The 12,862-nt window shown below is 39.1% G+C and overlaps 1 protein-coding gene across 3 annotated transcripts in view; it reads right to left on the reverse strand.

The window, feature by feature from the left end:
* Positions 1-12,862, reverse strand: part of Rasa2 (RAS p21 protein activator 2) — a 135,764-nt gene that overhangs the window by 15,844 nt on the left and 107,058 nt on the right. For all 3 annotated transcript variants that reach the window (XM_076576868.1, XM_076576867.1, XM_076576869.1), the window contains exons 20-23: positions 4,213-4,295; positions 3,073-3,281; positions 1,735-1,838; positions 1,219-1,405 (exon numbers count right to left, since the gene is read on the reverse strand). In XM_076576868.1, the coding sequence (XP_076432983.1) occupies positions 1,219-1,405; positions 1,735-1,838; positions 3,073-3,281; positions 4,213-4,295 (583 nt within the window). The remainder of the gene's footprint in view (positions 1-1,218; positions 1,406-1,734; positions 1,839-3,072; positions 3,282-4,212; positions 4,296-12,862) is intronic.

The raw sequence follows: 12,862 nt of genomic DNA on the forward strand, positions 1-12,862 counted from the left end.
GGCTGCCTCTGCCTCCCGTGTGCTGAGATTAAAGGCTGGGCCACCATGCCTGGCAGTGAGGTACTATTTAAGGATGGTCACGCCTTGGCTAGGAACTTCCAAGGGCTCCAGGAAAATTAGATTAACCCTTGTTGGAAGAGATTCAATTACACTAATGAAGAAAATACAGAATTAGGATGTTTACAACACAAGCTTTGTAATGTACTAAGCTTTCTGTTCAGGAAGAATGTATTTATACCAATAAAACTGATTTTTCTTATTCAGAAATACAAAAACACTGTCATAATTTTCAAAGATTATTTAAAATAGTGCAACAAGAATTCCAAGTCCTCCCACTAACGGTGTGGGATCTTGGGCAAGACATTCATCTTCCTTGTACTTCAAGGTTTCTACGTATAAAGTGGGAAGGAGACCATCCTAGGCCGACATGAGCTCAATGACAGAGGGACATGCACTGTGGAAAACACTATGATTTGCTGGTCTGTGAAGCCAACCTTCCTACCCAAGGTGTTACTGGCAGAACCCTGGTGACAGTGGAGACCTGTGAGACAGGGAAGGCTGGCGGTGACAAGCTTCTTTTCTCTCAGTAGGGAAGGAATAGTCTTTTCTTTTTCTGCCTGTGGACAGTATCTTAGAAAAGAAAGGGGGGCTCGGAACTACCTTCAAGATTTAGATGACCTTAGTGCTATACAGTTCCCAATGACAATGCCCAGCTCCTGCATCAACTGTCTGTACAGCTGGGTCTTCCCTGGTGAGACTAAGAACGTCCCTCAGGAGTTTGTTACTCGCTGCTGAGAGTCATCTGACTGACAGTGTGTCCAGTGCCGAGTGCGGCATTCTGAGAGGACGCAGCCCCCAGTGCATGTCGGCTGTTGCTGTCTGGACCCATCTCATCTTCTCTATCTCAGATGCAGTCGAAGCACTGGGAATCAACTACCACGTGCTTTCATGCACTGCCACAGCTTGCTTGTTTTGCTATTCATTATAAACATACGGTGTTGTGAGAAACGGAGAGACAATACAAACAAAAAGAAAAAAGCTACTCATCTTTAAGGAATGAATTACAACCAACCATGACATTCAAAGCAGCGATAGTGTACAGCACCAGCATCCTGCAATGACAGCTGAACTGAACAAGCAAAGGAGGGATGGGGAGCACGCACAGGAGAAGGCTGGGTCCTCACAGACCGGCAGCGGCAGCCTGCTGAGGGTACTCACTTGCTTCCGTATTTTGCACTACTTGATCTTTTCTTTCTGTATTTCTCGTGAGGCTCATCTAGCTTCTCTATGATGCTTTTTATTTGCTGAATTGTCTTAAAGGTCGTAACAGAATCCTCAATTGTGAAGTTACAATAATCAGGCTCTTTCTGAGGCCCCTGATAGACTGCTATAGTTCCACAAGCCTCTGTAAAGAGCAGTGAAAGATGATCAGAAAACTAAATTCTACAAATGTAATCTGTCATATAATTAAAACATTTTTTGAAGTTTTTAAGGGAGAGATTTTCTTTGACTATACAGTAACAATTTTACTAAATAGAACCATCACATTTACATGACAATGGTAATTTTTTTTCATGAATAGCCAAGATAAATGCTCCCTTTGATGGTTCGTGAACTTCATTATCAGTAACTCAGTAAATCTATAAATATTTTCAATTAAAAAAAAGATCAAAGAAATAACTCAGAAATTAGTAATGAAGATCATGGTTTTATAAAAGTAGAGTGTGTGTTTACCTTCCATTTTCTGCAGCTTAAGTAAACTGAGGGTAAAAAGGGAATAAATTCTTTCTGTTTCTCTGTCTTCATCAATATCTATCTGGATGTCTGCAGGAATACCTCTATGATAAAAAGAAAATTAAAGACATTGGAAAGTTTTCTTGGTTAACATGAGAAAGATTTTTGATGAATTAAGACTAAACTAGATTTAGAATTTTGGAAAAAGGACCTCAGAAATTAGTTTCTGAGATAATCAAACACCATCACAAGATTTGGTTGTTACGGATTCAAGTCTTGAAGAGAATTTTGAAGTAGAATACTTTTTTAAAGTATTTTTTAAAATGTGTATGTGTGTATCTGTGCACGTGTGTGGGTATCTACAGAGGCTAGAAGAGGGCATCAGATTTCCTGGAGCTGGAGTTACATAGGTTCTGGAACTGAACTGGGGTCCCTCTACAAGAGAAGCAAGCATTCTTAACCACTCCCCAGTCCCAATAAAATCATTTTTATAATCTATGGTTCTTCACAGAAACAATGCATTAGTAATCAAATCTACAGGGCAACAATGGCTACTCCATAATATCTAAAACAGAATGTTTAGTGGACTTGTTGGATACAGTTTTAGATTTTATTTTTATTATTTTTAATTGTATGTTTGGGGGTGTGCATGTGAGTACAGGTGCCTGAGGAAGCTGCAGGCATTGGATACCTTGGAGTTGGAGATGCAGGTAAGTTAAGAGCTGCTTAATGTAGGTGATGGGAACCAAACTTGGATCCTCTGAAGAACAGTAAGTGCCCTTCACTGCTGAGCCATCTCTCTAGCCCCTCTTTGCATCTTGCTCAGGCTTGAGATGCTTATTTTTCTTCTTTCAATGGTGTTGATGATGCAGTGGAACATTGCTCATAGTTGGCAAATGCTCTACCATCAACCTTTAATCTGGCCTTCTAGACCTGTGCTACAATCTAAACTCCCACCCCCAGACTGTATAACCATTATTAATTTCAGAGTATTTTCATCAGCCACAAAAGAAACTTTGTACTCATTATCAGTCTCCATTCTCCCATCCTTCCAGTCCCTGGCCACCACTAATTTGCATTATGTGTCTATGAATTTACTTATTCTATATATTTTATTTTTTGTGGTACTAGGATCCAACCAAAGTTCTTATATGTATCATATAAACACTCTACCACTAGGCAACAACCCCAGCCCTTCCAGACACCTTTTACAGAAATATTTTCAAACGACACGTGGCCTTTCTGTGTAGCTACTTTTACTTAGCTTGTTTTCATTCCCATCCCCACTGTATGGACAGACATTCTGAGTCACCATTCTTTCATCAGAATGGAACTTACGCGGTACATGGCTTGCAGCCTGGTGTAGTTTCACTTGTCTCCTGGCAGCAGAGCCAGTTCCCATTGAGATATGCTGAAGGATGGAAAGAACTGAGTCTGTTGTGGTTGCATCTGCTCACCCTGCACAGCACATCTATCCACTCGTTAGCCTCCACACAGTTATTTGCTTGGACGTAGAGTGTTTTCTCTGTATGGATCACTTGGAACATCTTTATTGGTAATAAAGACAGAAAGTTAAACAAGTCTTAAAATCAACACACAGTACACAGAGTAAGTACTCAGAAAGAGACCTGGCTGCCTGGCTAAGTAATGGCTGCTAATGTATCTCTAGAGTTGTTACTCTCTAAGCAAGCCAGTGCCTGTGGTGGTCTGAGGGAAAATGGCCCCCAAAGGGAATGGCACTATTAAGAAGTGTGGCGCACGCCTCTAATCCCAGCACTCGGGAGGCAAAGGCAGGTGGATCTCTGTGAGTTTGAGGCCAGGCTGGGCTACAGAGTGAGTTCCAGGAAAGGCTCCAAAGCTACACAGAGAAACCCTGTCTTGAAAAACAAAAAATAAATAAAAAAAGAGGTGGCCTTGTTGGAGGAAATGTTTCACTGTGGAGGTAGGCTTTGAGGTGTTCTATGCTCAAGCTACACCCAGTAAGAGACTACTTCCTGTTGCCTGCAAGATGTAGGACACTCAGCTACTTCTCCAGCATGGGTGCTTGCATGCTGCCATGTCCAACCATGATGATAATGGACTCAATCTCTGAACTGCAAGCCACCCAATTAAATGCTTTCCTTTATAAGAGTTGCTGTGGTCATGGTGTCTTTTCACAGCAGTAGAGATCCTGAGAGTCTTAGTTGATGGTACTAAGCAGCAGAACAATATAAACTGTGGTGTCACACATATCCAAAGGAAAGGCCACTGTCTGAGTAAGAACGAAGACAGGTAATTTTAGATGTAGGAGGAGTGTGAGGAAAGACAAGCAGTGGGGAGATAGTGGGGATCAGGGATGCCATCCTGGTGACTGGAGGGTCCTGCCTGAGTGGCAATAGTAGACATAAGTTGGGACATTACTTAAGAGATCCGAATGGCAAATATTAAAATAACTTACACACAACAATTTAAAATGCTTTCAATATTTATACAACTTACATTTTTCTTGTTGAAAGAACTTTCTTCTAGTTTTTCCACAGCAAGAATGTTTTTTACTGGAATAGTGTAAATTGCATCTTTGCCTAAATAAGAAAAGATGACAAAATTAAAAGAATTACTGTAATAATTACAAAGATAAGATGTTAATTCTGTAAGGTTAATTCCACTTGCTGGTAGAAGCATATGCATCTACAGTAGACTTCTGGATGGTCTGTATATAATATAGAACAGGAGTTTTGACTGAGTTCTATAAAATGCCCTCTTTTTCCATATGGATGAAAATATTTTCTAAGAAAAGCATGTGAATAAATTTGATCTCTACGCAGAAAATTATTTTCTATGCTGTTGCAAATTGGTAACACTAATTATATGGAGGCTGAAAGAATGAATGTGCCTAGTGATAAAGACCCTCCGAGAGGCCCAAGCATGGGAATTGACCTAAGCAGTGAATACAACTATTAGATTCTTTTGTTTTGTCATCTTAACATTTCATTACAGGATTATTCCTTAAAACAAAAACATTTAGTATGTGTGTACGTGTAGGGATCCAAATCCAAGACATGATGCAGAATAGGCAGGTGCACTAGCACTAACCTACATCTCTACCCCTAAAACATGCTTAATTTTACTATTTTATGTGTATGAGTGTTTTCCCATATATATATGTATATAAGTGTACCACATATGTGCCCAGTGCCCCCAGAGGTCAGAAGAAGGCTTTGGATCCCCTGGGACTAGAGTTACAGATGGTTGGTTGCAAGCCACCATGTAAGTGCTGGGAATTAAACTCAGGTCCTCTATAAAAACAAGTGCTCTTAACCACTGTGGTAGTTTGAATGTAATTGCCCCTATAAGCTCACAGGGAATGACACTATTAGGAGGTGTGACCTTGTTGGAGGAAGTGTGTCACTGTGGAGGCAGGCTTTGAGGTCTTATATATATGCTCAAGCCATGCTCAGTGACTCAGCTTATTTCCTGTTGACTGGGATCAAGATGTAGCTCTTTCTCCACTCTCAGCTCCTTCTCCAGTACGATGTCTGACTGCATGCCGTCATACTCCCAGCAGCCACGATAATGAACTAAACCTCTGAAACCATAAATCACCCAACTAAATGTTTTCCTTTATAAGAGTTGTCTTGGTCATGGTGTCTCTTCACAGCAATTGAAACCCCAACTAAGACAATCACTAAGGCCTGAATTTTTGAATTTTGTTTTATTTACATACTTTGTTTTTTGAGACAAAGTCTCTCTATGTAGTCTTACTGTCCTGGAACTCAATATGTAGACCAGGCTGGTCTCAGGTTTCTATCTAAGGCCTCATACTCAGAAGGATCCACCTGCCTCTGATTCCCAAGTGCTGGAATTAAAGGGACGTGTCACCATGCCCAGCCTTGTTTAAATGTTTTAAAATTAATTTTATTTTAGAGTTTGTGTATGTGTAGGTGCACTACATCAACTACAGGACATGTGTGGAAGTCACAGGACAAATGGCAGAATTTACCGTGTGGTTCCCAGACACTGAACTCAGCTTGTCAATCTTGGTAGCACACACCTCTACCCACTGACCCATCTTGCCAGCCCCGAAACATGTTTTTAAACATATTGTTCAGCTGGCTAGCTAGTACTATAAAGTTTACTTTAGGAGATGCCAGAGATAAACACGAACATTTTATCCAGAAGAGTGAATTCTTAACTGTTTAAGGGTTTTGAAATGTAGGCAAGGGAATTTGAGTTTGTTAAAGGGCCTCCTGCTAACATGTCACAAGGTGATGCGTGTCATTACCTATACCTCATCCAACTGTAGAAGCTACTGACAAATACACTATTGACTTCTGGTCATTTTGTGATGGTGTTTTCACAGCATCAAAGTTTTGTTTTTATTTCTTCAAGCTTTTCTTTAAGAATGTGTGGGTTGAAATATAGAAAGCTAAAACATTCTATTTTATACTGTTCAAAGGATTAATGCTGTGGCCTTTTTTTGGGCAAAGAGCAGTATTTGGTTAATTGTGTTTTTGTTGTTGCTGTGAATAAAGATGTTAATACAAAAAAGTTGTTCAGTCAAGTCTCCTGGCACAAAAGCTAAAATTTAAGGTAATTTAAATAGATGTGACACATAATTTTAAAAGATATATACTTGAAATTGGGCAGTTAAGGAGAACTTCTCTGTGGAAATAACATTTACATTAAAAAATACCAATCATACATGGGGACAAAAGAAGAGATTATCAGCATTCTTCTGGAAGCAGATAAAAGTTGTGAGGATACAAGGTAGGGCAGGAAGAGAATAAGTCACAGGTAGGAGTAGTCAGGAAAAGCTTCAAGTCAGTGCCAGTGGACACAGAGCTGAACTGGAGAGACACATCAGGATGATAAACAGAGGAGTGACATCCAGAAGAGCTGGGCCAAACCCTCACAGGCTAGTGAAGCAAGGCTGCAGAACAGTGCAATGCCATAACCTGCCCCTCTCTCATGATCACTGTGGGTATGTTACTGAACCCTCAGGTAGGTGAATGGACTGTAACACACAAAGATGAGCAAACTGCCAAGGCAATTACCAAGTAGATAAAGGAAACCAGCATTCTAAAGGAGAAACATGCACACAGGATAACATCTGAGGAAATCAGAAGTGCAATGAATTGAGGGGCAGAGAGACATATGTCTTTGGGTACCAATCTACAAAGGACATTAGAAGGTCTAGCCAGAGAATTTCAAAATATTCTTCCTTTAGATTTGTTAAATATATAAAACATGTCTATACTCTTAACATTGATGTGTTTATTCATTTTGGGACAAATTCTAATACTGCAAGTATAGAGAAAGCATACTACACTTAGGAACATCTATCTGTTCTTATACTGTGAGGGCTAACTTCAGCTAACCATAACTGGAGTAAAGTGCAACGTGAGTTAGAAACAGAAGATCTTCCCAAAAAGTTTCCAAAAATACAACACAAAAAGACACAGAAACAAAGCACAAGTTAGGCTCGTAGGACTTAGTGTCGACATGTGATCAGAAGCCTCCTTAGAAAGCCATAAAATAGCAGAACTTAAAGACTAATGAAATGATACAAGAGTTTTCAGAGAAGAATCAAAAGTCTGAGGATTAGATTGACATAAAAATTTTCACCAGCAACAATGGAAGCTAGTTAACAATGGGTATTATATCTCTTCCTTCCTTCCTTTTCTTTTTTAAAAGCCTACTGCACCCATTATTCCCAGGTGGTTTCCCATCAAGTATTAGCCAGGCTGGGGCCTTGCTTAGCTTCCAAGGTAAGATGAGAACAGAGCATTCAAGGTGGCAGAGCCACAGGCCAGAGTTTTATATCCTTCAAGTTCTAAGGAAAAATGAGGCTCATGCAATAGCAAGGATAAAAATGTTTTGGTACATGTAAGGACTCAGACAAAAAAACAAACCCACTTATTTAAAAAATCCCTCAAGGAACTGTTCCTGTAATTGTAATGAATCTAAAAAAAAAAAAAAAGGTTTTCTAAAAAATTATGTTGGGTAAAGAAATCTGGAAAATTGATACATCACTGAAAATCATTAAAACATAATGTAAAAAAGCAAAGCACTCTACTGAATGGGCAGAACACATTCACCAGGTGGACATTAGGTTGGTCCAAGTTTTTGGCTATTCTAAGTAATACTCGCCTAAACAAGCACTGAAGTCTCTTTGGGCATCTGCTCTCATTTCTTTTGGGGTAGATAAGCAAGAACTGAACTGCTATGGAACACTGGTTGATCATTTTGTTTTTCCTTGCCCTCTCATTCAGTTAACTTTTTTTGGGCGGGGCGGGGGGGGGGGATCTACACAGGGTTTCTCTATGTAGCTTTGGAGCCTGTCTTGGAACTCTCTCTGTAGACTAGGCTGGCTTTCAACTCACAGAGATCTGCCTGCCTCTGCCTTCTGAGTGCTGGGATTAAAGATGTGGACCACTACCACCCACCCACAGTTAACTTTTTAAGAACTTGTCAAACTGCTTTCCAAAGTGACTGTACTACTACTACATTCCCACTAGAAATGTATGGAGGCTTCTATTCCCCCATAGTCTTACAAATATTTGGTCTTGTCTTACTTATTTAATTTTTGCAAGGATTTACCAACAGCCTTGAACATGATAGGCAAATGTTCTACCATTGAGCAACATCCCTAGTCCTATTATAAACATTCTTGGTGGTGTGAAACAGTATCTCACTGTAGCTTTAATATTCTTTTCATGTGTTTATTAGCCACCTATGTTTTGTGTTTATTCTTTAATTAAAAAAATTCTGGTTATAAATTTTATCAGATACATGTTTTGAAAGTATTTTCTTTTTAAAATTTTTTTCCAGTTTTATTTAGTGTGTGGGTATATTTTGCTTGAATGTATGCATATGTATCTGCTGCCCACAAAGCTCAGAAGAGGGTGCTCAGTCCCTTGCAACTTGAGTTATGGAGGGTTATAAGCCATCAAGTGGGTGCTGGGAATTGAAACTGGGTCCTCTGAAAAAGCAGCAAGTGCTCTTAATCATCAAGTCATCTCTCTAGCCTCTGAAAGTACTTTCTAGTCTCCTGTTTTTATCTTTTCATTATCTTTCCTCCCCCCAACCTTTTTTTTTTTTTTAATGAGACAGAGTTTCTCTGTGTAACCTTGGCTGTCCTGGAACTTGCTCTGTAGACCAGGCTGGCCTCAAACTCACAAAGATCCATCTGCTTCTGCCTCCCAAGTGCTGAGATTAAAAGCATGCGCCACCACTGCCTGGCATCATCTCTTTTTCTTATTCTCACGTGTATGTAGTGTTTTATGTGTGTATATAGTGTATTTCTGTGCAGGTAAATGTATAGGCTCGTACAGGTGAACACTTGAAGTTGACCTGAGGAAATACAGTGTATTTCCTCAACAGCTCCCCACTTTATTTACCCAGGCAGTGTTGCTCACTAACTCTGGAGCATACTAGTTCCAGCTAGTCTAGCTAGCTGACTTGCCTCGGGGATCTCCTGTTCTGAATTGTGATGAAGTCAAATTTGTTAATATTTTTCTTTCAGGACTACACTATTGATATATATGTAAGAAGTCTTGGCCTCACCCAAGGTCTTAAAGACTTTGCTCGTTAGGACTGGAGAGATGCGTCAGTGGTTAGGAACACAGTATGGCAGCTCACACACTCATAACTCTTATTCCTGAGGATCTGGTGCCCTCTTCCGGCCTCCTTGGACATCACGCACCAGACATATATGCAAGCAAACTACTCTGCCATACACATGAAATGTTAAAAAAAAAAAAAAAGAGAGACTTTTCTTGTTAATAGAAATACTTAAAACTATTTATTTTCACTAAATACCGCTTTAGTCATATTCTACAACTTTGTTGTTTGACATAGTTTCATTATAATTTATATACCTTAAAAGTACTTCTGAATTTCTTTGACCTGTAGGTTACTTAGAAGCATATTAACTTCCAAATCCTTGGTGTGTGTGTGTGTGTGTGTGCGCGCGCGCGCGCGCGCGCGTGCGCACGCGTTTTTCTAGATATATTGTTTCAGTTATGTTATCAGAGAACATTTTGTACAATGTTACCTTTCTGATATGTACTGAAACTTAGTATTTGGTCTATTTAGTAAATGCTCCAATCTGATGGAAAAGATTGTGTATTCTCTTTGTTTTGTGTAATGTGCCATACATGTGAATTAGATCAAGGTGGCTGAGTGTGGTGTTTCAAGTTTCTATATTTTTACTGATTTTCGTTTTTGTCTATTTTGATAATTAGAGAAAAGCATTTAAATATTTAATTTATAATTGTGGATTTGTTTGTCTTAACTCTCTTTCCCAACACACATTTAACAAGCTGTTAACAGGTGTGCACACACTTAGGGCATTACCTTTCCCTGTGAAAGCCTTTTTTATCATTCCAGATTATGTCTACATTTACTTGGGAATAGCTGTTCTGAAGTCTACTGTGATTATTGCTCATCTTCACATCATCATCTTTTTCTCTACCCAATTACTTTCAAGTTATCTGTGCTTTTACATTTAAGATGCATATGTTACAGAAAATATTTCCCAAGATCTTGTTTGTTAGAACATCTAGTCTGGCAGTTTCCATTAAAATAGCTTCCTTATACTTATTGTAATGATTGATATGGTTGAGTATAAACCACCATTTTGCTGTCTGTTCTAATTTCTGATGCTTTCCCCCTTGACATCTCTAGTTACTTTCTGAATGGGAAGGAGGGGACAGACTTAATATATCCATTTCTTTCTAAGCTTTGGTCATAATATGTAGTCTTGAGACAGGGTCTCACTATGTAGCCCTGGATGTCCTGGAACTATGTAGACCAGGCTGGCCTTGAACCCACAGAGATATGATTGCCTCTGCCTCCTGAGTGCTGGAGTTAAAGATGTGTACCACCATACTTGACATTATCTAGTCTTAACTCATCACAGTCTACTTAAAATTAATTCTTGTCTTTCTTCTTAAGATGAAAGTTAATTTTCTCTATCCCCTGCTATTATGACATTCTTGCCACATATTTCACATTTAGATATGCTATAAATCAGCAGTTACTTCTTGAAACTAATCATTCTACATTTATACACATATCAACCACTTCCTGTGCTCTTCATTTTTCTTATGTATCTCCATTTCCATTTAGTGTTATTTCTCTTCACCTTGGAAGACTCTCCTTTACAATCTCCTACCATGAGGACTGCTCACAATCAATCCCCATTTTTTATTTATTGAAAGGATATTTTCATATTTGATGAAAAAATTTTACTAGGCTATTTCTAAGTTAATTTTTTTTCTTTTTCAGTACTTTAAAGATAACATTCCACTGTCTTTGGTTCTGATTGCTTTCTAGGAAAAGCTAATAGTCAAATGTACTGTTGCTCTTCTGTATGCATAGTAATGTATTCTTTGTTCTTGTTTACCAAGTTTATCTTTGCCTACCATCTGCCTATTTCTAAGCACACAGCCTATCTAGGACACACCCCACTGCCTTTTTCTCTCTTGACTGTGTTTGCTGTTTCAAGCTGTCCACATTTCACTGCATACTGAAAACAGATTTAATTACTATCCCTAAAACATTTGTACTGGTAACTGATCTCCTTGAGCTATAATTTGTTCATGCTATACATTGTTCTTTTACAGTTATTGCTCCCCATTAGCCTCTCTGAATTTTTCTTCTTACCTAAGTATCTACTCAGTTAAGGATTTCAGGGCAGTTCACACACAATCTGAAGGATCCCTTCTCTTGTTTCCTCAATTTCCAGGCTTTCTGGAAACCTTCAAACTTGATCCTTTGACACCTGAAGCCAAACAATATGTTTTTGCATGAATTTAGCTATCTTTTTGTAGTGCTTTTGTAGGTGGTCATGACAATAGAAATCTTAGCCAGAATGATCCTTTTCTTACAAGGGTCAAATTCTTCAGTTAGTTGTCTAACATTATGAGAACATTAGTTTATATTAAATTCTCCATTACTACCAGAACTCTATGTGTGTGTATTTAAAAGATAAGCTCTTGGCCGGGCGGTGGTGGCGCACGCCTTTAATCCCAGCACTCGGGAGGCAGAGCCAGGTGGATCTCTGTGAGTTCGAGGCCAGCCTGGGCTACCAAGTGAGTCCCAGGAAAGGCGCAAAGCTACACAGAAAAACCCTGTCTCGAACCCCCCGCCCCCCAAAAAATAAAAGATAAGCTCTCATATAACCCAGGTTGGCCTTGAACTCATGACATAGCCAAGTAATTACCTCGAATTTCTGATTCTCTTGCCTCTATTTTCCAAGTGCTGGGATTATAGGTGTGGGCTGCCACTCCAAGTTTATGTCCTGCTGCTGCTGAAACCAGGGCTTTGTACATGTCAGCTTGAGCAATCTATCAACTGAACTACATCCTCAGTTTTCATTTGTCTATTTATAAAAAGGAAATACCATCCTTTCAGTTGCTTTTGCCCAAATCCTCAAAATGTTTGTCTTTTCCTCACTCCTCATATTTACTTCCCAGATTCTCTGAGTACTACCTTTGAAACTGATTCAGAATGTGATTGTTTTTACTATCCCTACTGCTATCAACTGGTCCAAGCCAGTATCTCCTGTGCCTTGGATTATTGTAATTAAAAAAAAAATTGGCTTATTGTCTATCAGTACTAATTGTAAGTTGAGGAAGAACTGGGTTTTAGTATGTTTTCTTCACTACTGTTCTGTCCTTCACCTCTGGCATATAGTAGGTACCCAGTAAAATATGTTTAGCTGAAAATATTTGCATAATTGAGTTAATGATTTATTTGGTTCTTCAGCTATTAAGAAACACACACACACACACACACACACACACACACACACACACACACACACACACACACACACACACACACACACCTGGAGAGCCTCATGTTGGAAAACATGAGCAGGCAAAAGTCCAGTCAACCTAAATGTACTGAGAGTGTATGCTTAGGGAAGCTATATACCTACAGATACTAGGTCTTAAGAACGTACAATATCTAAGCAAATCCCACAGAAGTATTTCAAAGATGGGTTTACTACAAATCTCACTAGTAAACTTGGTTAAAACTTCAGAATCCAAAGTAGTGGTTACTAAAGTAACTCAGGCAATAGCATATTTGAAGACCTGGTGTTCTTTGAAGAATATTTACTAACTGTTTTTATGTTAGT

The sequence above is a fragment of the Peromyscus maniculatus genome, chromosome 7 (assembly GCF_049852395.1).
Source record: "Peromyscus maniculatus bairdii isolate BWxNUB_F1_BW_parent chromosome 7, HU_Pman_BW_mat_3.1, whole genome shotgun sequence".
Lineage (NCBI taxonomy): Eukaryota > Metazoa > Chordata > Mammalia > Rodentia > Cricetidae > Peromyscus > Peromyscus maniculatus.